Source organism: Phaenicophaeus curvirostris, chromosome 25 (assembly GCF_032191515.1).
Source record: "Phaenicophaeus curvirostris isolate KB17595 chromosome 25, BPBGC_Pcur_1.0, whole genome shotgun sequence".
Classification (NCBI taxonomy): Eukaryota; Metazoa; Chordata; class Aves; order Cuculiformes; family Cuculidae; genus Phaenicophaeus; species Phaenicophaeus curvirostris.
The window spans coordinates 2,710,674-2,732,685 of record NC_091416.1 but is presented as its reverse complement, the minus strand read 5'-3'; the positions used below and the strand labels follow the sequence as shown (position 1 = coordinate 2,732,685).

At 53.5% G+C, this 22,012-nt stretch overlaps 4 protein-coding genes across 5 annotated transcripts in view; all 4 read left to right on the top strand.

The window, feature by feature from the left end:
* CENATAC (centrosomal AT-AC splicing factor) overlaps positions 1-22,012 on the top strand; it is a 365,184-nt gene that overhangs the window by 259,930 nt on the left and 83,242 nt on the right. The window lies entirely within an intron of this gene.
* NNMT (nicotinamide N-methyltransferase) lies at positions 3,962-6,274 on the top strand. Its single transcript, XM_069876578.1, has 3 exons — positions 3,962-4,190; positions 5,350-5,557; positions 5,677-6,274. The coding sequence occupies exons 1-3, from the start codon at positions 4,031-4,033 to the stop codon at positions 6,095-6,097; spliced, it is 789 nt and encodes a 262-aa protein (XP_069732679.1). The 5' UTR covers positions 3,962-4,030; the 3' UTR covers positions 6,098-6,274.
* On the top strand, positions 9,114-12,416 carry RBM7 (RNA binding motif protein 7). 2 transcript variants are annotated; one of them, XM_069876378.1, is made up of 5 exons: positions 9,114-9,252; positions 9,783-9,945; positions 10,481-10,583; positions 10,946-11,036; positions 11,661-12,416. In XM_069876378.1, the coding sequence occupies exons 1-5, from the start codon at positions 9,157-9,159 to the stop codon at positions 12,027-12,029; spliced, it is 822 nt and encodes a 273-aa protein (XP_069732479.1). In that variant the 5' UTR covers positions 9,114-9,156; the 3' UTR covers positions 12,030-12,416. The 2 variants fall into 2 exon arrangements, with proteins under 2 accessions (XP_069732479.1, XP_069732478.1); XM_069876377.1 differs by having other exon boundaries at positions 10,943-11,036.
* On the top strand, positions 12,761-17,559 carry REXO2 (RNA exonuclease 2). Its single transcript, XM_069876655.1, has 7 exons — positions 12,761-12,916; positions 13,003-13,086; positions 14,078-14,155; positions 15,615-15,726; positions 16,358-16,466; positions 16,742-16,795; positions 17,150-17,559. Exons 1-7 carry the CDS (start codon positions 12,785-12,787, stop codon positions 17,277-17,279), a joined length of 699 nt encoding a protein of 232 aa, XP_069732756.1. The 5' UTR covers positions 12,761-12,784; the 3' UTR covers positions 17,280-17,559.

Genomic DNA, 22,012 nt, shown 5'->3' with positions numbered 1-22,012 from the left:
AGAGCATCCCAGCACCCACCACGCCACGAGCAAAGGGTTGGAGCGCAGCCTGTTTCACAAGACAAGGAGCAGAGCACTTGAATCAAATGCCACAGACCCTCCATTTGCTGCTTTATTGCACAAGGTCCGGCACCAGCCCTGCTCAGGGGATCTGCAGGGGCAGCAGCAGCGCTCACATTTCTGTTTGCTCAAGGCTTTACCACCTCTGTGCCCCGAGCAACCCCAGCCAGCAGACCCAGCCAACCCAGTGCCCACCAAACCTTCTGGAGGCATCTCCCACGTCTCCCAGAGCCACGGGGCGTTGCTGGCTGGGGCTGAGCCTCCTCTGGCACCGCAGCTCACGTGCAGAGCTCTGGGTGAAGGCGAGATTGAGGGTTGGGAGGAATCATGCTGCAATTTCCAAGCAAAGTCCCATTAAAGAAACAGCTCAGAGGCATCGTGGCTCCTAGTCAAGTACTGTAGAGATGAAATCCTTATTTATGAGCGAGATATATCTGCAGAGGGAGCAATAAACTGCAAAGCAAAGTATGAAGGTTTGCAGCAAATGTTGTAAAGTTTTACACTCCTGAAAACTAGGAATAAAAGATATACCCATTTACAGCAAAGCGGATGGAAAGGGCTTCCATAGGACTGTAAAACAGCCTTGTAATGGCTAATTGCTACTTTCTTGTTGCAGCAGAGAGAAATGCAAACCAGAAAGAGAACTGTTTAAATCTCCATCAAAGAGCAAGAGAAAGGAAAGGAGAGTGAGAGGGGGGGGAAAAAAAGAGACAGGCGCAGGGGAACGGGAACCTTTTGTTCAGGATTCTCTGTACCACGCGGAGGAAGAGGCGGCTTTTGTTCCCTGTGCTGTGCTGCCCCGGCTGCTCCTGCTTCCCACCACGGTGAGACCTGGGGCAAGATCCCAGCAGCCTGCTTGTTTATTAATTACATATAATTTAATGGAGATTGCATCAATACACACACCCCAGACCAAAAAAAAAATCAGCTGAGTGCCTGCACTTGCTCCTGCCCCCAGAAGGAAGAGGGCAGAAGGAGAAGCATAGCAGCTAATCCTTCAGACCCAACTGGAAACTGGAAGGGGAATCCTTTGGATCAAGAAAAACACAGGAAACCACTGGAAAAGTTCGCTGCAATAACCAAATCAACCAGCTACCACACTGATGACTGTCTCTATCCCAGCAGACTCACTCTGGGAAGCACCATTCCTTCCCTCCAGCCCTGCTGCCCACAGGCACCCCAGAGCTTCTACCCAGAAAAGCCCAACAAGGCACATGAGAAAGCTGAGGAGTTTGCAGAACGCCCCTGAGCTGTTGCATTTCAGCAAATAAGTGCATTTTATCCTTTAAAAGCACAATTGCCTCCACCTTTTTTCAAATACCCAGCATTTTCAACCAAAGAACCATTACTCCCTGCTCCACAAAGTATCTGAGAGCTGAAATATCGGCTTTTTGGGTTCTTTCTTTACACAGATTCCTGCACATCTGAAGGTTGGGGGGAAGCTCAGTCCAGTAAAAAACATGTAAAAAAGAGAAAAGGGTGGTTTTGTTCCCACCTCCCTGCCCTGGACATCCCCGTCTCAGCTCTGTGCCACACGACAGCGCCTGGGCACCTCGCTTACCGTGGATGGGTGGGAAGGAACATCCTGGGAGGCTGGAGAGCTCGGGCATCACTGGCTGCAGAGCCCAGGACCAGCCTGGAACTGGTGAGGCTTAAACCCAGGGAGAGCGCAGGGCTGCTCTGAGAGCAAGGTAAAAACCAGCTACCAGCACAAACTGTACTCACAGCAAGCACTCAGAGAGCTCAAACTCCCTGAGCTGCTGCCAGGGGTAAAAACCTTCCCCCCCTGCCCTTTATAACCGCTGACACCTGCCCAGGTGATGGGACGAGGCCAGGATGCTCCTCCTTGGGCTGATGGGGCACAGCTTTGTCCCATCAGCGAGGGCTCCGCACCTGCCCTCCCAACAGCTTTCTGCAGGGATTTTGCCTTTTAGTGTTGTTTTTCCTCCCTGTAATGGCAGATTTTGTGCATTATCCAGGGAAGCAGGCAGAGCGATACGTTCTGCAGTGTAAATATCGCAATGCTGTTTATATCAATCAGAGAAGCACTTAGGTAGAGATGACAATGGAGCCCGCAGAGCCCTAATCACACACTTTGACTGAACGGAGAGTACGGGGGAAAATGGAAATCAGATGTCTAGAGCTGTGATTTCAATAGACACGGAAAGACGGGGAGGCAGAGCTGTTTGGGGGCTGCTCCCAGCTTGGGAGATGCAGAGACAGGCTCTGTATCTGAGTTCTAGGAGCAGCGAGGTCTGGGCTGGCAGCGTGGGTGATAAAGGGCTTGCTATCCCCAAGAGGCTCCACTGCTCCCACTCACGAATCCCTGAGGCGATCTGGGTGCTGACAGCTCGCACTTTTATCCCCAAATCACGTCATTCCATGAGCAAAAACAAGCTCTCCAGACTGAAAGGCAAGAGCTGTGCTGGCACATAGAAATGAGCCAAAGTCCCTGAGCTGCAGGGCTACACGGCATTAGGTACCTCAGCCCAGTAAATAAATTCAGACCCCAGCAAGGGTGCCTGTGCTTAGGCTCGGCTTTGGGGTTCAGAGCACAGCCTGTGGTGAACTTGGTGATGCTTAGTGCATGGCCAGGTCACGGGTGATGCTCTGATGCTATCGGGTGCTCTCTTTGGGCACCCTGGTGGCTCCAGGTCCCTCAGGAGGTAGATGAGGAGCAGCCCTACAGAGCCACCAGCCCTGCCGAGCAGGGAGGGAAAAGTGAATGAGCCAAGCACCCTTCAGGAAAAATGCAGATATACCACGTGGAGTGAGAACAGGGGCCGCTCAGGAGTGAGAGCTGGGGCTGGCACGGTGGTGTCCCTGCCCATTCCTTGGGAGCCTGGACCAAGGCGTCATTGGATTTTAGTTCTCAGCATCGGCTTTGCTGCTGGCAGCTTCCCTTGCAGCCCGGGGAGTGAGACTGCGTGGCTGCTCCTTGGTGTGACACGCAGCACCTCAACCGCTTCCTTGAGCTCCAAGAATTTAATGAGGCCAAATTCACCTCCTCTCCACCTCCCGTTCCCGTTGGAGTGCTGAGGTGCCCCTGGGTCCACTTACCGTCGTACGAGAAGCTCTTGTAGGGCTGGTGGCTTTAGAGACCATTCTAGCCCAGGGTCTCAGTGCCAGAGTAGCCGGGAGCGCTTGATGTTTGCTTTGCTTTCAGAAGAAAATGTCTTTAACGTGTTCATCTTTCAAGCTGGCATCCTTTTTACGCTTCCTCTTCAGCAGCTGCGTTCGCATCAGCGGGTCCGGCCACGCAGGGTTTGGGAAGCAAAGTCAGCTTGGGATCTGGAACAGCGCTTATTAGTTTAAGGATGATACGGCGGCTCATCCACCTGCCCCTCCCAGTCACAGACCTTTAAAAAAGCCAATTATACAGATTCGGAGCCAATAATGAGCCTAAAACTGTTTGATAGTTCATCTCCTGCTGGGAGAGCGGGAAGAGGAAGAGATGATGCGGGGACGAGGGGAAGCACGGGGCTCTGCTGCCTCTTCGTGGTGGGGAAGGCGAAGGAGGCCACCAGCACCACAGCCACCGTGTCCCCTCCACATCTAGTGGCCCTGAAACTTCCTTGATATATTATATTATCAAACACGCTGCCTTCCATCTGCTGTTAAGCAGGAGTTGGACTCACCGACACCGTTTAGGAGCTACAGAGCGGTGATGGGCGGTGAGAGCAACTTGCATGGCACATTTTTATTGCTGCCCATCACTATAAATCCAGGGATGAGTAACATAATCCCAGAGATTGCCATTAATTACAGTCATTGGTGCAGGTATTGTCGGGCTCGGGGGCTCTGCAGCAAGTTGAAACAGAAGTAACGCTCAGGACAGAGAGAGAGCAAGAGAAAATCACCCTCGTGAGCAGCTGGCACCAAACCAAAGCGGAGGAGGGACAGAGGTTAAAATCGAAAGCACAGCAGGGTCCGGCAGGAAGAGCGAGCAGCAGACATTGCGCTTGGCAGGATGGCTGCTCCAGAAGTCTTCACGGACGCAGATGTTTACCAGCGCACTTTCAACCCTCAGGAGTATTTGAAAGAATTCTACAACTTGAGCGACAGCAACAACCAGCCCAACACGTTCCTGATGGAAAACCTGAAGAGCCTGCACAAAATGTTCTCCTTGGGTGAGTGTTCCTGGGCGCAGCGTTGGACGGGGCCGTTGGCAGGCATGCCAGCGACGTGCTGTATCGCACGCATGCACACATACACAAATATATATATATATATACGGGTGTTTCTATATCTGTGCACACAGCATAGTGCCAGCTGGAGTTGTTCCCCAGTTTCTGGAGACAGCAGCATATCCAGGCCAGGCAGGGTGGGTGTGGGGTTGGTGCCCCTGTCCACGGGCAGGACTGGGGGCTCTCACCCACTGTAGGAGCTGCCGCATCATAGGTCCAGAGCACTGTGGGTGGCGTTTCTGAGTTAGGGGAGGCATGGCCCAATGAGGCACTGGGATGTTTCCAAAATCACCGGGCTGATCTTGTCATAGAATCATAGAATCACCAGGTTGGAAAAGACCCATCGGATCATCGAGTCCAACACTTCCTATCAAACACTAAACCATGTCCCTCAGCACCTCGTCCACCCATCCCTTAAACCCCTCCAGGGAAGGGGACTCAACCCCCTCCCTGGGCAGCCTCTGCCAGTGCCCAATGACCCTTTCCGTGAAATTTTTTTTCCTAATGTCCAGCCTGACCCTCCCCTGGTGGAGCTTGAGGCCATTCCCTCTCGTCCTGTCCCCTGTCCCTTGGGAGAAGAGCCCAGCTCCCTCCTCTCCACAACCTCCTTTCAGGGAGTTGGAGAGAGCAATGAGGTCTCCCCTCAGCCTCCTCTTCTCCAGGCTATACACCCCCAGCTCTCTCAGCCGCTCCTCCTAACCCTTGTTCTCCAGCCCCTTCACCAGCTTCATTGCTCTTCTCTGGACTCGCTCCAGAGCCTCAACATCCTTCTTGTGGTGAGGGGCCCAGAACTGAACACAGGATTCAAGGTTTGGTCTCACCAGTGCCGAGTCCAGTGGGAGAACCACCTCCCTGGCCCTGCTGGCCACGCTGTTTCTGATCCAAGCCAAGATGCCATTGGCCTTCTTGGCCACCTGGGCCCCTGCTGGCTCATGTTCAGTCGCTGCGAACCAACACCCCCAGGTCCCTCTCCTCCAGGCAGCTTTCTAGACAGACTTCTAGTCTGTAGCTGCTCAGGGTTGTTGTTCCCCAAGTGCAGGACCTGGCATTTGGCCTTGTTAAACCTCCTGCCATTAGTCATCTTCCCTGCACTCTGTACCAGATGGCCTGAAGGGCGATACCCTGATAGACATTGGCTGCGGCCCCACCATCTATCAGCTTCTGTCTGCCTGTGAGAACTTCCAGGAGATCTTTGCCTCGGATTACACTGATCAGAACCGCCGGGAACTGGAGAAGTGGCTGAAGAAGGAACCAGGAGCCTTCAACTGGAGCCCGGTGGTGCAGTACGTTTGTGAGCTGGAAGGGAACAGGTGAGCCTGGCTTCTTACCCACCTTGCCACTGACAACAGCATACATGGAGTCACAGGCACAGATGCTAAATAACCCTATAATGAGCCTTTATCTATTTATTTGTTTATTTACTTGCTAGGGACGCGTGGGCTGAGAAAGAGGAGAGGTTGAGGAAGAAGGTGAAGCAGGTTCTGAAGTGCGATGTGACCAAAGCCAACCCTGTGGCCCTGCGTCCTGTTGACTGCATTGTCTCCACCCTCTGCTTGGAGGCCGCCTGCAAGGACCTGGCCACCTACCGCAGTGCCGTGAGAAACATCGGTGCTCTTGTGAAGCCAGGAGGGCACCTGGTGTTGCTCACTGTCCTCCAGGAAACCTTCTATGCCTTCAACAACCAGGTTTTCTCATGCCTCCGTCTGGAGAAAAAAGATGTGGAGGAAGCAGTGGAGGCCGCTGGCTTTGACGTGAGGTTCAGCGAGATGCAGCCGTGCTTGCCTGGCGATCCCCGTGCAGATTGTGAAAATGTGTTGAGCCTCGTGGCACGCAAGCGTTCCTCCAGCTAGACGGTGGGCACTGGGGAGGAAAACGGTGCCTGGTTTAAAGAAAGCTCTGACGATTTCACCCGCAGCCCCTCACCCCATTATATTAATGCAAATAAACTCGTGAGTGCCCTAACGGTGTCAGAGATGCATGTTAGAGATACTTAAGCATAGACATGAATAAAAACTAACATTAGTGCATTCAATGTGTCATAATTCTCTTTTTGAAGGAAGAGAGTGGGATTTAATGCTGAAGATCCTCCTCCCCTCCCTCATACTGGTGGTCTTGTGAGGTAGTTTTAGTTCAAGAGTGAAAAGAAATATGGGAACAGGAAATTTTCAGGCTGGATATACACAGGTAGAGCCCCGTCACAAATCTTATTGGTTTTGACAGGAGAGGCTGGTACAAAGCTAGAGATAGTGAGTAATGCAGCTCAGGAAGGAGTTGAAAGGTTGGAAGGTTGGGTCCCTAAACACCATAAAAGCTTCATAGCACCCAGCAATCCCAGGTCAAACACAGAGGAGCTCAGTTTCCTCTCTGTCCCATGGTCTCCTGGTGAGAATCTGCTTACAAAACCCCACTGAAGGTTTCAGGGCTGCAAGCCCCGGGAAAGCCTCATTGTCCAGCTCTGAAAAATGCTCCAGCAACAGCAGAAAACCAGAGGTTTCCTGGAGGCAGCTCAGGACCACTGGTGCTGGCTAGTTAGCAGGAATATAACACCTCCGTTTCCATAAAAAACTCCGCGCCTGCCAGCGCGGCGCAGTAAAGGCAGGAATTCAGCAGCTGCTGGCATGTTCTCTGGAAATAACATGCCCAGGTCTTGTAGCGCTGGCGTCTTTAATCGCTGTTTAACTGTTTGAACATCAGCATCGCTGGGGAGTTTTATGGTCTGTTTAAAAATCACAATTATTTCCTTCACGGAGAAGTTTGTAGCTCCAATTACCCTGCTGTTGCAACCTGCCAGGAGCCGCTGAGCACCTTTCCCAGTGCAGAGGCCAGGTGGCATTCTGCCTGCTGCTCACGACAGGAATCGTGGTGGCACCAGAGGCGGCCAGGCCGGGCACAGCTCATCTCTTCTCTCACCTGTACAAGCTTTGCTGACACCAGGACGCAGCCCACACAATGAAGAGGTGTCAAAGGAGATGGCAGCCTGGCTTCCCGGCTCACACCTCTCCTCCTTCTCCTGCAAAGCTGACACACTCCAGACTCACTCTGTGCCTGAACACGAAGCCCTGGAGCCTTGAGCTGGGAGATGGGGGCATCCACGGCTTAAAAGCAGCAACCTAGAAGGCAGGTGAAGAAAGAGGCATTAGGCATGGGTATAAGTGGTGGTGACCTGAGGAGGATGAGCTGCTCATTTCTGCAATATTTAAGATTGTATACATATTAAGGGTGGAGATCAGCAACTATATAACGTGTTTTGTCCCCCAAACTGAATAAACTTTCTGGTTTTACTTCTTTGAAGAGCAAAAAGAGCATAAAATACTAACAAAACCAGGGAAAAATACCCAAAGAATTTATAAGAGCATGCCTGTGAAAATCTTTAACTGTTTTCCTATTTTCCTGTTGCACATTTTGTCGGGTCTGAGCTGTGTGAGCAGCACCCGAGCCCCTCGGCACTGCTGGTGGGTCCCGGCTGCTGCAGGCACCCGGAGCAGCAGGAGAGACCCAACAACGGCACAACCACCGTGTGCTCCCAGCCAAGCCCGGGGGGCCCAGGAAGGGAAGAAAACAGAGGGAAGAAAATGAGGCTCCAGGGAAATTAAGGCAAAGTGGAAGTCCTGGCAAAGCGAGGTAATAATTTCCTTTCTGAATGAGTGACTGTTTAGAATTTAACCAGGCGACCATGATTAAACCAAATGAATATAAATTCTAGGTGCGGTAATAAGTAATGAAGTGAAGAAAATGAACAGCGTCTAATTAACAGGAAAATAGGATATGCCGTAACGCGTCGGGATCTAATGAAAAATGAAGGCTCAACTTCCCCTATTCAAAAGTTTTCCAGATGGAAAACACAACTGTTTGACATCCAGTGTCTTTGGAAGCATCCTGGGATGGTGGGGGCTGGGATGAACTGCACTTGGGGAAAGGACAGAGCTGTTGGCAAAATCCTTGAAGATGTAAAGCCCAGTGTCCTGGCAAATCCCCGTGGCAGAAGCCGCTCCTGAGGGAGGAGCAGAAAATCATAGAATCGCAGAACCGTTTGGCTTGAAAAGACCTTTGGGATCATTGAGTCCAACCATGCCTGTCCAATCCTGAAGCATCCCTGAGTATCTCGTCTGCCCGTCTTTTAAATCCCTCCAGGGATGAGGACTCCACCACTGCCCTGGGCAGCCTCTGCCAGTGCCCGAGAACCTTTTCCAGTGGAGGAATTTTTCCTGATGTCCAATCTAACCCTCCCCTGAAGCAACATGGGGCCATTTCCGCTCCTCCTGTCACTTGTTACTTGGGAGAACAACACCCACCTCACCACAACCTCCCTTCTGGAAGCTGCAGAGAGCACTGCGGCAACCCCTCAGCCTCCTCTTCTGCAGGGTAAACGGCCTCAGAGTCCCAGAACGCCTGGGCTCAAGACCCTCAATGTCCTTCTTGCAGTAAAGCTGAGGAGGGGCTCTTGATCAGGGAGGGCAGGGACAGGACGAGGGGGAATGGTCTGAAGCTGCGAGAGGGAAGATTGAGATGAGATCTTAGGCAGAAATGTTTTGCTGTGAGGGTGGGGAGGCCCTGGCCCAGGTTGCCCAGAGCAGGGGTGGCTGCCCCATCCCTGGAGGGGTTCAAGGCCAGGTTGGATGGGGCTTGGAGCCCCTGATCCAGTGGGAGGTGTCCCTGTGGGCAGGGGTGGGACTGGATGGGCTTTACGCCGCGGCTCCTTGATTCGGAGCTCGTTTAGCCCCATCCCGGCTCGCACGGGCGGCGCGGGGCCCGGGACGGCGGCAGGAGAGAGGCGAGAGGCTCCCGAGCAGCTCCAGGCCCCGACATGGCGGCCGCCGCCTCCGCCCACACCGGAAGGGGCGGGGCGCGCGCCGTCCACGTCACCGCGCACGCGGCAGCGGCTGGGAGCGCGCGTTGCCCGCCGGCGGCCATGGGCGCGGCGGCGGCGGAGGCGGATCGGACCCTCTTTGTGGGCAACCTGGACCCCAAGGTCACCGAGGAGCTCATCTTCGAGCTCTTCCACCAGGTACCGGCCGGCAGCCGCCGCCCCGCGAGGCCGCGCTTTGTGCAGGGCGAGGCCCGGCGGCGGAGGAGGCCGCGGCGGGTGGGGTACGGCGGCCGCCGAGGGCCAAACTTCCTCAGCGTTGGGGCGTTTACGATGTCTCGAAGAGCCGCCCTGTTCCCGTTTTATCCCGTTCCCGTTTTATCCCGTTCGCTATTAACAACTCCCTGAAAGGAGGTTGTGGAGAGGAGGGAGCTGGGCTCTTCTCCCAAAGGACAGGGGACAGGACGAGAGGGAATGGCCTCAAGCTCCACCAGGGGAGGGTCAGGCTGGATATCATAAACAATTTTTCATGGAAAGGGTGATTGGGCAGTGGCAGAGGCTGCCCAGGGAGGGGGTTGAGTCCCCTTCCCTGGAGGGGTTTAAGGGATGGGTGGATGAGGTGCTGAGGGTCATGGTTTAGTGATTGATGGGAATGGTTGGACTCGATCCGGTGGGTCCTTTCCAACCTGGTGATTCCATGATTCTAACCCCGTTCGCATCTTGGTTCGCAGGCAGGCCCGGTGATCAAGGTGAAGATCCCCAAGGACCGAGATGGGAGGCCCAAGCAATTCGCCTTTGTCAACTTCAAGCACGAGGAGTCCGTCCCTTACGGGCTGAGCCTGCTCAATGGGATCAAGCTGTTCGGGAGGCCCATCAAAATCCAGTTCCGAGCAGGTACCCGTGAAAAGGACCCGGCTAGGGAGACAGCAAACCCACCACCAGCTCCCTGCAGAGGTGGACAGATTGGTGTTCAGCGGGGTAAATCACCCGTGCTCGTCCTCAAGGGGCACTCGCCTTGTAGGGAAAGCGTCATCGAACACCCACATGCTTTTCTCCCTCTGCTTCACCAGGGACCTGCTGGTCAGTGTAATCCTAGAGCTGAGCTTTAGAGCTGTAATCCCAGAGCTGAGCCTTTTGGTGGGATTGTTTTTGATGACTTGTCTCTTCTCTTGGAAGCTGCTCTAAACTAACCACTCGAGCAGTAAAATTTGCCCTGGTATCCATTAAACCGGCCGGAACATCGCTGCCTGATGGCATCTTTCCCGGCTGGTACAAAGTTGCAGTCTGGGAGATGGGATTGCATACTTTTGCCAGTCACTAATGATCCTCGAGAGATAATTAAGCCAGTGGATACTGGTAGCGCCTTGCAGGTTCGTGTAGTACCCAGGCTCCTCTTGGTCGGTGGCGTGATGTGTTTGTTTCTCTCCAGGGAGCAGTCATGCCTCTCAGGATGGAAATTCAGTTTCTTCCCCACACGGAGCCGCTGGCAACGCCCCTTCTGGCTCACCGCATCCAGCACCCACCTGTGGCAGGTAGGAAGTCCCCTCAGCACAAAATTCCAAGTAGAACACAGCGTTCGTGTGGTTCGCTGCTTTCCTGGCTCTCTTTCCGAGTCCAATTTGGCCTTTCTTCCCTATGGAGCAAGGCTTTGCACGCCCTTGGTGCCTGAAATCCTAATGCGAGTGGACTAGCATCATGTTTTCATACAACTATGGAAAAGATGCGAGGAGGGCGCTGCCAAGAGCGCTTCTGCGCTGGTTTCTGAGCTGGGCAGCGAGTTCAGGCTCTCACTGGGGGTGGCTCTTTGGTCTCTAAAGTGACTCGGCTGTAAATGCTGCGTGGACTGCAATCTTCTCTTGTTTCAGACTGAGATTTGTTGTGTTTTCTCCAGTAGATACGACAGGATTCCTGACAGCACGGTAGCAGCAGGGTTCTCGGCGCAGCGGCCGCTGCCGACAGCGGACGGCCTTCCGAGACAAGCGCCGGTAGGCCGTTTGCCTCTGTCTGATGGTGTTTGTGGCAGCGTCGTCTCAAGTTTTGAGTCCTTGTTTCCTGTAATGACCGCGAGAAGCTGCGGGAATGTGCTTTTGTGGAGCTGAACTGACAACTCGGGAAGCTGCAAGAGCTGTAGGGCTTCAGATGTAGCTGAAGCAATCGCTAAAAGCCAGCCTGTGAGCTTAGTTTAGTCTCAATTCCAACCCCAAAGCTTTCGTTTTCCAGCACAGCAAGGACATGGATCTGTTGGAACGGCTCCAGAGGAGCCCCTCCTGTATGAAGACAGGCTGGGAGAGTTGGTGTTGTTCAGCCTGGAGAAGAAAAGGCTGCGGGGAGACCTTAGAGCAGCTTCCAGGACCGAAAGAGGCTCCAGGAAAGCTGGGGAGGGGCTCTTGATCAGGGCTTGCAAGGATAGGACGAGGGGGAATGGTTTTAAGGAGATGTCCTTGCCAGGGGTGGAGCTGCATGGGCTTGGAGGTCCCTTCCAACCCAAGCCACTCCGTGATTTCCTGTGTATTTACAGCGTGATTGATGTGTGATTCAGAGCCTGGCGCGGGGATTCGCTCGGAGCAAGCTCTCCAAATGCACTGACCCTTTTCCCCTTGTCTTCCCAGATGCACGGGGCCGCGCGGCAGCAGCCGCCCGCCTTCGCCCTCCCCGGCGCCTTCCAGCACGCTCCCCACACCTTCCACCCCGCGCTGGCTTCCCAGCCTCCCCGGCGCCCGGAGCTGCCGTCGCAGCGCAAGGGCCGGCTCAGCGCCCACCCCTATCACTTCGCCCGTGAGCAGCGCTTCGGGGAGCGAGGCTCCGAGTTCTGCCGGGGCGGGAGGGAGGATTACGGTTTCGAGGAGAGGGGCCACGACCCCGAGCACCGCTACCGGGAGCCCATCTACGACGAGAGGCACCGGGACGGCTGGAGCCACGACTACGACTACCGGAGGGAGAGCTACAGGGAGGTCAAGTGGCACCCGTCGCGGCATTAGCTCCCAGTCAGCGGGATCGAAGGAACTGGGCTGCAAAAGAAGCTCAAATCCGTTTCTTAGCGACACCGTGTATAAAACCCTCGCCCGTCAACGTCCCCTTTTCCGTGTTTGTAAAGCTGCCAGCAGCGCAGTCCTCCAGAACTCCATTTTAAATGCGTTTGCTCCACACCTCGGGGCTTTTCGCAGGGAAAAGCTCCGTTTCGGAGGCAGCGTCGGAGCGGAGCAGCCGTTGGGTTTTCGTAGTGGGGGGGGTGGATGGATCCGTGTCCTTTTTAACGGCGCCCGTGCTTTTTTAGCACTTTCAGAATTACACGCAGCGTTTTGATACAGGCTATTTGGGTATTCCTTATCTTGGAGCAGAGCATTAAAAGCCTCCCTGGAAACGAACCCGCGGGCAAACCCTCCTCTTTGTGGTTTTGGGAGAGAAATTCGAGCTGGGTTAGCAACCAAGGGGTTGCTGCCCGCTAAGACTACAACTCCCAGCAGCCCTTGCGCCGCGCGCCTACAACTCCCAGCAGCCACCGCTCCTATAGCTAAGACACTCCCAAGCCCACCGGGACTGCAACTCCCCGCGCCCTCCGCGCCCGCGCCTCCCAGCACCCACCGCGGCTATAACGACACCCCGCGCCACGTGGGACTACAGCTCCCAGCATCCGCCGCGCCCGCCGCGCCTACAATTCCCATCGCCTCGCCGCGCGAGGGCCGCCGGGAGCTGTAGTTCAGCGGCGGCGGCGGCGCTTTGCGGCCTGGCGGCGATGCTGGGCGGCAGCCGCGCTGGGCTGGGCCGCCTGCGGGGCTGCGGCGGGCGGCTGTGGCGGGGCCGGCGGCGGGCGGCGGCCATGGCGGGCGGCGGGATGGGGCAGCGCATGGTCTGGGTGGACCTGGAGGTGCGGGACGGGCCGGGACCGGGGGAGGCAGGGCGGGAGGGGGCGCAGCGGCCGGGGGCCGCGCTGACGGGGCCGCTCTGTGGCAGATGACGGGCCTGGACGTGGAGAAGGACCAGATCCTGGAGATGGCGTGTCTCATTACCGACTGCGACCTCAACGTGCTGGCCGAGGTCAGCCCCCGCGCCCTCGGGTTCTGCCCGGGCCCGCTCCTGCCCCGCCCCGCCCGGGGAGCTGCCCCGGGTCCCTCCCGGCCCCTCGGGCCCTGCCTGCCCCGCCTGGCCTCCCGTCCCCCTGCGCCCCGGCCCTGCCCTGCCCTGCCCGTCCCCTCGGGCCCTTACCTGCTCGGTCCTGCCCTCACGTCCCTTCTGCCTTTGCCTGCCCAGCCCGGCCCTATTTACCTGCTCTCTCTACCCCTGCCTGCCCAGGGCACTGCCCAATCAGGCTTCCTGTTTCCCAGAGCAGCTGGAATGAATCACCGATGGGCACCAGTCCCCCTCCTTAGAGCAGCCCCTGCTCCACCATAGAATCATAGAATAACCAGGTTGGAAGAGACCCATCAGATCATCGAGTCCAACCATTCCTATCAAACACTAAACCGTGTCCCCCAGCACCTCATCCACCCATCCCTTAAACCCCTCCAGGGAAGGTGACTCAACCCCCTCCCTGGGCAGCCTCTGCCAGTGACCAATCACCCTTTCTGTGAAGAAGTTTTTCCTAATGTCCAGCCTAAACCTCCCCAGGTGGAGCTTGAGGCCATTCCCTCTTGTCCTGTCCCCTGTCCCTTGGGAGAAGAGCCCAGCTCCCTCCTCTCCACAACCTCCTTTCAGGTAGTTATAGAGAGCAGTGAGGTCTCTCCTCAGCCTCCTCTTCTCCAGGCTGAACACCCCCAGCTCTCTCTGCCGCTTCTCGTAAGACTTGTTCTCCAGCCCCTTCACCAGCTTCGTTGCTCTTCTCTGGACTCGCTTCAGACCATGGTTACCTCTGTGCCCGCTCAGGACTCTGGGGACACCTGTGGGACCTTTCCCATCCCCTGTGCGCCCCACACAGCACTTGTGCAACCCTAATGCTCATGGTGTGTGGTAGCGCTGCCGCTGAAGGCTGCAACTCTGCTTGGTACTGAGCTTCTTTTCATTATTTTTATGTTTTTTCTCTTCCGAACAGGGTCCGAACCTGATTATCAACCAGCCTGATGAGCTGCTGGACAGCATGTCCGAGTGGTGCAAGGAGCATCACGGCAAGGTAACCCGTCTAGAGCTGTTGCACCACATATTTTCTTTCTGCAATGAGGATAACATATAAATCAGAATTATTAGTTGCAGCACGGTCCTCGAAAAAGTCCTCTATGAAAACAGAAGCTCAGCAGGAGAAGCTGGGCATGGTCTGCTGGCTGAGCTGTTGGCCATGGCTGGGTGGACTCCTCTGATGGCTCCTCCTGCTGAAACCTGGTCCCTGTCACATAAAATAATTCCAAGCACAGTTCCGATGGAGAAGGGGGAGACGTGGCCTGAAGTCCCAACTCAGAACAGGAACAAGATCGGTGTAGAATAGTTTGCAGCTGACAAGATGCAAATAGGTTGCTGCAAATTCAGATATTTGGAGAATTAAAGAGGCCAATTTAGTGTGAACACCGGGTTTTTATTGCCTGTGCCCTGCAGTGCTGCAAGCCCCATGTGCTTTTTTCCCCTCCCAAAGCTTAACTTTCACAGCAAGAGATTATTTCCAGTTCTTTCAGCCAGCAATGAAAGCGTCCCCCTTGCCAGCAGCAAGAAAGCAAATGGATTTTCCAATCCCTGATTATGAATTGAAATTCAAGTTAGTTTTCAATTAAGGGCTGAAGTTTTAAGACACCCATAACCCCTCCTCTTCTCCCCCTGTCGGCATCTCACTCTCTCCAGGAAGGATTAGTAAGAGTTTGGAAAATGAATATTAATTTACCGTGATGGGTGCTTTTCCCTGTCTCTGTTTGAGGGCTCAAACTCGGCTTTAGTTCACAAGCAAGTTGAAGATGGTAGCATACGTTATCGCTGTTCCTGAGGAGCTACTTATTTTTAATTGACTAAGAAAAGAGAAGCAATTAGAATATAGATGCAAATGCAGCCACATAATGAATTTTTTAACCACCACTTGGATCTGTCAAGTAGCAGTCGTGGAAATATATAGTGTAGCCAGATGGAAATAAATCACTGGGAACACTTGGAGCAGGTTTGACATTTAACTGTTGGGAATGAAAAAGAAGGAAGGAACTTCGCTGATATATAGGAATCTTGATAAAGATTCGGCCAGGATTCTGATTGTTTCTCTGTGTGCTGGGGAGGCGAATGCCTCTTGGTAAGCCGGGAGAAATGGAATGTTCTGCTGGACCGCGTGCATCCTGATGTGCAACAGGCTTGTCCAGTGCCTTGGTAGTGGAGAAGAACCCCTGGAAAGAACCAAGAGGAAAACAGGAGCCGCGGGCAGGCTAGCATTGTTTTGCTGTTCTCCGATCACTTTTCCTTGATTTGATTTTCCCTTTCTGGGGGAGAGCTGGGCCCGCTTGTGGAGGCACTCGAGGGAATAAGGCAGGGGCTGCCCCTTTGGGGTGAAAGGAAGGGCTTCTGGGCACACTGGGGAGCAAACGGTTGGTGCAGCACTGACCTTGGCATTCCTGGAGGTGTCTTTTATGTGTCTGATCGATGCTGATGGCTCTTTTCTTTTGCAGTCTGGCCTTACAAAGGCCGTGAAGGAGAGTAAAATCTCACTGCAGCAAGCGGAGTATGAGTTCCTGTCCTTTGTGCGGCAACAGACACCCCCAGGGCTCTGTCCTCTTGCAGGTAAAGTGCCTCCTTTCTTTTGGCATTACCTGTCCTGCAGATTCCTTGATGCAAATACTGCACGTCGCTGTGAGAAGCTTTGGTTCCGTTGGGTGTTACCGTTTCCGTGTGCAGTTATAACCGGGGTGGGTGGGTTAGAACCTGGCTGAGAGCAGCCTGTGACTGTAAATCCGAACAGCAAACCTGATGGTGCCTTTTCCACAGTGTGAGCAAGGAGTGAGACACCAAATATGAATTGTCCGAGTGTCCTGCTGCTGGGAACCACGTTCAGGGTGTTCACATGCAGTCTTGGGACCTGTGCAGAAGGACATTAATACGGGTGCCTTTTCTGACTTGGCAGAAATGCTTGTAGAGCACTTTGATAGTTATCTGTGAGACAGATATTGTAGGAGTAGCTGAAGAATTAATAGAGGGATTACGTATTTAAACCGCATGTGATCCTGAAATGAAAATCTGACAAACCTTTACAATCATATTTACTAGAAAATGGGATAAAGGAGCTGCTCACGAGTAGCTTTTCATACCCTGTGATCTTTCCGCAGTTCTTTTAGCCTGCTTCTCGTTCCAACATCGCTCCTGGTAGCTTTGTAATGATGTCTTTGAAGAGACATCTGGGTTTGTGTCTTTGCAGGTAACTCTGTTCACGCAGATAAGAAGTTCCTTGACAAATACATGCCTCAGTTCATGAGGCACCTCCATTACCGGATCATTGACGTCAGCACTGTCAAAGAACTTTGCAGGTAAAGTTCCCCCTGTTGAGCAGTGAAAGATCATCTGGGGATGCCTGGGAAGTGGCGCCAACCTGTGCTCTATAAACCAAGGCTCGAGGCTGCCTGCAGCCACCATCATCTTCCGTCTGCTCCGTTCAGGAGGAGGCACAGCAGGAGCTGTGTAAGATTCCATGTGTGGCTGTGCTAGAGGTTGCAGCGTGGTGACTGACTGTGGCCTCTCCGGGTGCCAGTGAACGTGAAATCCTTTTCCCAGTGAATCCCAGTTTCCTGTTTTCCCCTTACAGACGCTGGTATCCAGAAGAATACGAGTTTGCACCAAAGAAGGCGGCTTCTCACAGGTGAGGTTTCTACTTTTACCTGTGTGTTGGAGCTCCTGCGGTGGGGTTTTTGTAATCCCAAGTACCAAACAGCACCTACATCTGTCCTAAACGCCAGGGAAAAGGAGTTGCTGACCTTTTTCTCCACTCTGACGTGGTCGTGTGGGCTGGAGAGGAGGCTTGGGTACAGAACCAGAAGGAGTGACTATCGTACAAGTCTCAATCCACGCACCTGAGGGTTGATTTCCTTCCTGACAGATGTGCAATCCGTGCGTGTCTGAGTTTGATTCCTTACAGCCAGGATTTTTTCGGAAGCATTAGATGTGGCCGAAGATGCGTGCAAATGTTTTGAAACCCTCCTTAATTCTCTTTCAGAGCGCTTGACGACATCAGGGAAAGCATCAAAGAGCTCCAGTTCTACAGAGACAGCATCTTCAAGAGGAAAACGGATGAGAAGAAAAGGAAACTAATAGAGAATGGAGAGAGTGAGAAATCTGCCAGTTGATTCCTTGTCCTGCCACGCCATCCTGTGGCACGTCCTGGATGTGTCTACTGTTCTTTTCTGTTTGCCAGTCTCTCCTGAAGCCGCACCCTTCAGTTTCCTTGTTTCTTAACAGCTGTTAGAACACAGATGGAAGCCCAAGTTTCTGCTTCTTTTCTGTCTCAAGCCATGGCAGCGTCTTTGCGCGTAGCAGTTAAGGCGCTGTTCGATTCTCCTCTTCATCCGGTTTTAGATGCCGACTTTCGCTACACAATAAAAACGGTTCTGTTGAGAGGTGGTACAACCTGTCTGCGTAATTGAATCCTTCTGGGTCTGCATCCCTGCTCTTTGCCGCTCTGGGATTCACCTCAGTGCAGCAGCTTCGCTTTTATGAGCACTGACTCCTTGCTAAAGCAAATCTTGGTGGGGCAGGGTCTGGAGTGCTGAGCGGAGCTCAGGGCGCTGGCACAATGTGATGCACGGGGAGCCTGTGCACCCTTCACCCTGTTGCAGGGTAGTAGAGAACAAAGGACAAACCCACCCCAGACATCCCCAATTCCCACAGGGGAAGGTCCCGGTGGTGCTTTCAGCGCCTTCTTTTCACTGCTGGGGTTTTGCCTCCTCAGATGTCCCAGAGAGAAGAGCCACCAGTCTAAAAACTAGAGGATCAAAACCAGCACACAGGATGTACATCTCCCTGATTCATTTTTATTATGAGTATCAATAACGATGACCCTCCAAGGCCTCTCAGTCATTACTATTATTTGACTGCCTGCTCTTCTAGCCATGGGGGCGACTGGTTCTGGAGAGAGGTGCAAATAAATGGCTCGTTTAGAAGTGTCTCTCCTTTGTCACTCATTCCTGTATAAGCAGGCAACTTTAAATGCCCTCCTTTCAGGGAGCTGCCTGGACCCAGCCCACGGCCACGTGCAGCAGAACCCACTTGATCTTTGATTTCCATTTTGTTCGCTTTCCACCCTCCCTTTGACTTCTCCCCTCTGACCCATTTCTCCTTTTCATATTTTATTCCTTTTTAAGAGGCTTTTATTTTTCTTGAAACATTTTTTTTTTAAGGAAAATACGCCATCTGTGTTTATACATTTTTAAATATTGTTTGTTCTTGCTTCTGAAGTAACTGCGCTGTGTGAAGGATTTTTTATCTCATTTTTTTTTCCTGTATTATGCAATAGCTTTCCTGTTTTTTATGCGCTGGCATCGTTTGAGGTTCTGATTTAGTACAAATTTGTCACGCGTCTTGGCAAAGTGCAGATAAAACCCACCAAAGCCGGCGTGCCGTTCGGGCTGGAAGCGGAGCTTTCTCCCACACAAGTTGTGTGGAAACTGGGGAGGAGGAAAAGATGTGGAAAGGATGCGGATACCCCGAGCTCTGCACCCTTCCCTTGCCCGGGGGTACTGGCACGAGTTTAATGCCGTGTGAGCCGCTCTGAAAGCTCGATCAATACCGCACTGATGCTCGCAGGGGTTTTGACCAGTCAAATAACATTAGGCGCTTGCAGCCTCATTATTTATTTAATCAAAGCGTTTTATGAAGAATTACACTGGCCTCGCTTGGAAATGACCAACAAACGAGGTACAACCAGCCCTTGCATTAAAAACTCCTACCAGAGGAAAGCTTTCCAGGCTGTCCTGCTCTCCACACCCATCCCAGCACCTGTGATAGTGTTAGATTATTCTGGAATAAGCGAAATTGTGGGATGAGTTTGGGTACGACCACACGTGGTCCCGGCCCTCCTGCTCGGTCGCGCTGTACGCAGAGGATGAAGCCCAGCGCTTCGCAGAGAAGCTTGATCAAACCACCCTTCCTCCTTTTCATCTCCCCTCTCCTGTCTTCAAAAGGCAAATGGGATGCAAACAACATCCTGTGCGGCGCATCCCTTTGCTTTCTGCCTTCTGCCAAGGTACCTGGGGTGCAGAGACCGATAAGGACTTGTGTGCATTTGCTTTTGAACAAATTCAGAGCACTGCATCTGCCTCCTTGCCTGGAGGCGTGAAAAGCAGAACTGGGACCTCACCCAGCAATGTGGTACCCAGGCTGTGGGCTCTGGGTCCTGCTAGAACTCTGCATTCCAGCCTCTGGGTACGGCGATGTCAAACCCACAGTATTTTGGACATGGTAGTTAAAAAAAAAAAAAAAAAAAAATCACTGCAAGGCAAATATAAAGTGTGCTGGGTTTTTCAATTTAATTTAATAAATTATCTTGGCTCCAGTAATTATTTATTTGAAATAGGAATTTGCTGAGAGGCTCCTAGTCCTTTAATACTAAATTAATAATGTGACCATGGATTACTGATACAATCCTAAAGCAAGTTAAAAAAACGCATCGCTCATTCTGTCCAGGTTTGGAAGCCCTTCTTGCCCTGAATGTGCAATTGCTCTGGTTGGGAACATCCACCCTTGGCAGCACTGAAAGGCACAGCAGAAGTATTGTCCCATCAAGCAGAGAAAAGGACTCTGGTGACCCCAAAATAGCTGCAGGACCCCAGGATCTCCCACAGCTCCAGTGGAGGAGGGTGTTTACCCCTACATAACCCACTTTGTTTGGAAATATTTTGTGCTTCCCTCTTCCAGTGATAAGTCAACAGTTTTCCCCACGCTCTATCAAGCTCTAATTATTTATATCTGGCAAAAAAAAAACAAACCCTCCCCACAAACTGGAACAGTTGTCGACTCGCTCCAGATCCTCCAGGAGGTTTCCAGCACAGCTCGGAGCTGCAGTGATCCCACTAAAAAAATCCCCCTCCTTGGATAGAAAGTCGCATAAAGACAGTTAATAGCACATTAAAACCTGTTTACTGCTCAAGGCGAGTTTGATTTCTGTTGGCTCTTAACAACAAGAGTCCCTGCAGCTCCAGGCTCCACCAGGCTGGTGGCTTTTCCATATGGAAGCTCCTTTCCCAACACGAGGTATTTAAGGGACGGGTGGACGAGGCTCTGAGGGACATGGTTTAGTGTTTGATAGGAATGGTTGGACTCGATGATCTGGTGGGTCTTTTCCAACCTGGTGATTCTCTGATTCTGTGATTCTATAATTCAAAGACCCGGCCTCATCCACAATCCTCCAAAAGAGCTGTGGCACCTCTGCAGCCCTCACCACCGGCAGACACCACCCTTAGGAAGGCAGGTGAGGAAACAGCAACCCCCTAAGCTGAACCCCTTGAGTCCACTTAGACAGAGCTGGGGATGGGGGGGATGCTGCGGGGATGCAGGGGACAGCAGCGATGCTGTGGGAATACGGGGGACAGTGAGGATGCTGTGGGGATGCAGGGGATGCAGGGATGCTGCGGGGATGCAGAGGATGGTGGAGATGCTATGGGGATGCAGAGGATGGTGGGGATGCTGCGGGGATGCAGGGTATGGTGGGGATGCAGGGATGCTGCAGGGATGCAGAGGATGGTGGGGATGCTGTGGGGATGCAGGGGATGGCGGGGATGCTGAGGGAATGTGGGGGACAGTGAGGATGCTGTGGGGATGCAGGGGATGCTGCGGGGATGCAGGGGATGGTGGGGATGCTGTGGGGATGTGGGGGACAGTGGGGATGCTGCGAGGCCGTGCGGGATGGCAGGTATGCTGTGGGGATGCAGGGATGCTGCAGGTATGCAGGGGATAGTGGGGATGCTGCGGGGATGCAGGGGATGGTGGGGATGCTGCGGGGATGTGGGGGACAGTGAGGATGCTGTGGGGATGCGTGGATGCTGTGGGGATGCGGGGGGTGGTGGGGATGCTGAGGGGATGCAGAGGGTGGTGGGAATGCTGTGGGGATGCGGGGATGCTTCGGGGATGCAGGGGACGGTGGGCATGCTACGAGAATGCAGGGGACAGCAGGGATGCTGAGGGGATGCAGGGGACAACAGGGATGCTGTGAGGCCGTGGGGTGCAACTGTACACGCTCAAGGTCGGCTGCAAGCAGCCCGGAATAGAAAACCTTCAGACTTGTCTTCTTTTTTCTCCTCCTGCTGCTGTTGATGATACCCTTTTACTGGAATAACTCACTGATGCTGACAGATAAGCTTTTAGGGTAGTGAAATCTCCGTGACACTTTAAGTGCCCTAAATGACAAAACAAGGACGTGCAAAATTATCCGGCGCACACTCGATAAAACACAACTTGTCAGAAACTTGCGCGCCGCTTCAGCCACCTGGGCTGGGAAAACCCTCACCCTTCCCAGGGCAGCGGAGGAGAGAGCGGAATAGCCTGGGAAGAGGGAAAAGAAAGGCAAAGAGCAAAACGCGGGTGAGGAAAAGCATCCCAAGTGGTGGGGATGGAGGCTCCTGCTGGCGTAAAGGACCCTGCGCTCACGGCGGGCCGGGCGGCTTCTCCCAACCAGCTCCGGCGTGATGGATGAGAACCAAATGGCTGTAAATTGCTGGGTGCTGGAGCAATGTTTTATGGGCTGTGCCGGGGGAGCTGGGGGCTCGGGGCTACGTGCGGGGCGCTGGCTGCCAGTCAAGTGCCAAGTGGCACAGGGTGGGAGAGGTGGGAGCATGAGATCCGCTCCCAGCACCCGCAGCGGAGAAAGGGGATAAATCTGTGTGATCAGCCAGACATGACAATGGGAAAACAATCAGCTGGGGAGCCAGGCAGCCCTTATTTACCCCCCAGAATAAATATTCACAAGAAAACCCCTTGCTGCCCTAGGACGGAGCTTGAGTGGCTCATCATGGATATCCCCTTTCCCAGGAAGCCTGGGGAGAGCCACATGCCTTCCTCAGCCCCCCAGACCTTTCCTCCCATCCTC

Bases quoted from the DNA above. Each gene is read 5' to 3' on its own strand.
- NNMT (XM_069876578.1), top strand. From the start codon at position 4,031: ATGGCTGCTCCAGAAGTCTTCACGGACGCAGATGTTTACCAGCGCACT. The intron at 4,191-5,349 runs GTGAGTGTTCCT...ACTCTGTACCAG, and splicing joins GCACAAAATGTTCTCCTTGG to ATGGCCTGAAGGGCGATACC. The intron at 5,558-5,676 runs GTGAGCCTGGCT...TTTACTTGCTAG, and splicing joins TGTGAGCTGGAAGGGAACAG to GGACGCGTGGGCTGAGAAAG.
- RBM7 (XM_069876377.1), top strand. From the start codon at position 9,157: ATGGGCGCGGCGGCGGCGGAGGCGGATCGGACCCTCTTTGTGGGCAAC. The intron at 9,946-10,480 runs GTACCCGTGAAA...GTTTCTCTCCAG, and splicing joins CAAAATCCAGTTCCGAGCAG to GGAGCAGTCATGCCTCTCAG. The intron at 11,037-11,660 runs GTAGGCCGTTTG...TTGTCTTCCCAG, and splicing joins GCCTTCCGAGACAAGCGCCG to ATGCACGGGGCCGCGCGGCA.
- REXO2 (XM_069876655.1), top strand. From the start codon at position 12,785: ATGCTGGGCGGCAGCCGCGCTGGGCTGGGCCGCCTGCGGGGCTGCGGC. The intron at 12,917-13,002 runs GTGCGGGACGGG...GCTCTGTGGCAG, and splicing joins TGGTCTGGGTGGACCTGGAG to ATGACGGGCCTGGACGTGGA. The intron at 15,727-16,357 runs GTAAAGTGCCTC...GTGTCTTTGCAG, and splicing joins AGGGCTCTGTCCTCTTGCAG to GTAACTCTGTTCACGCAGAT.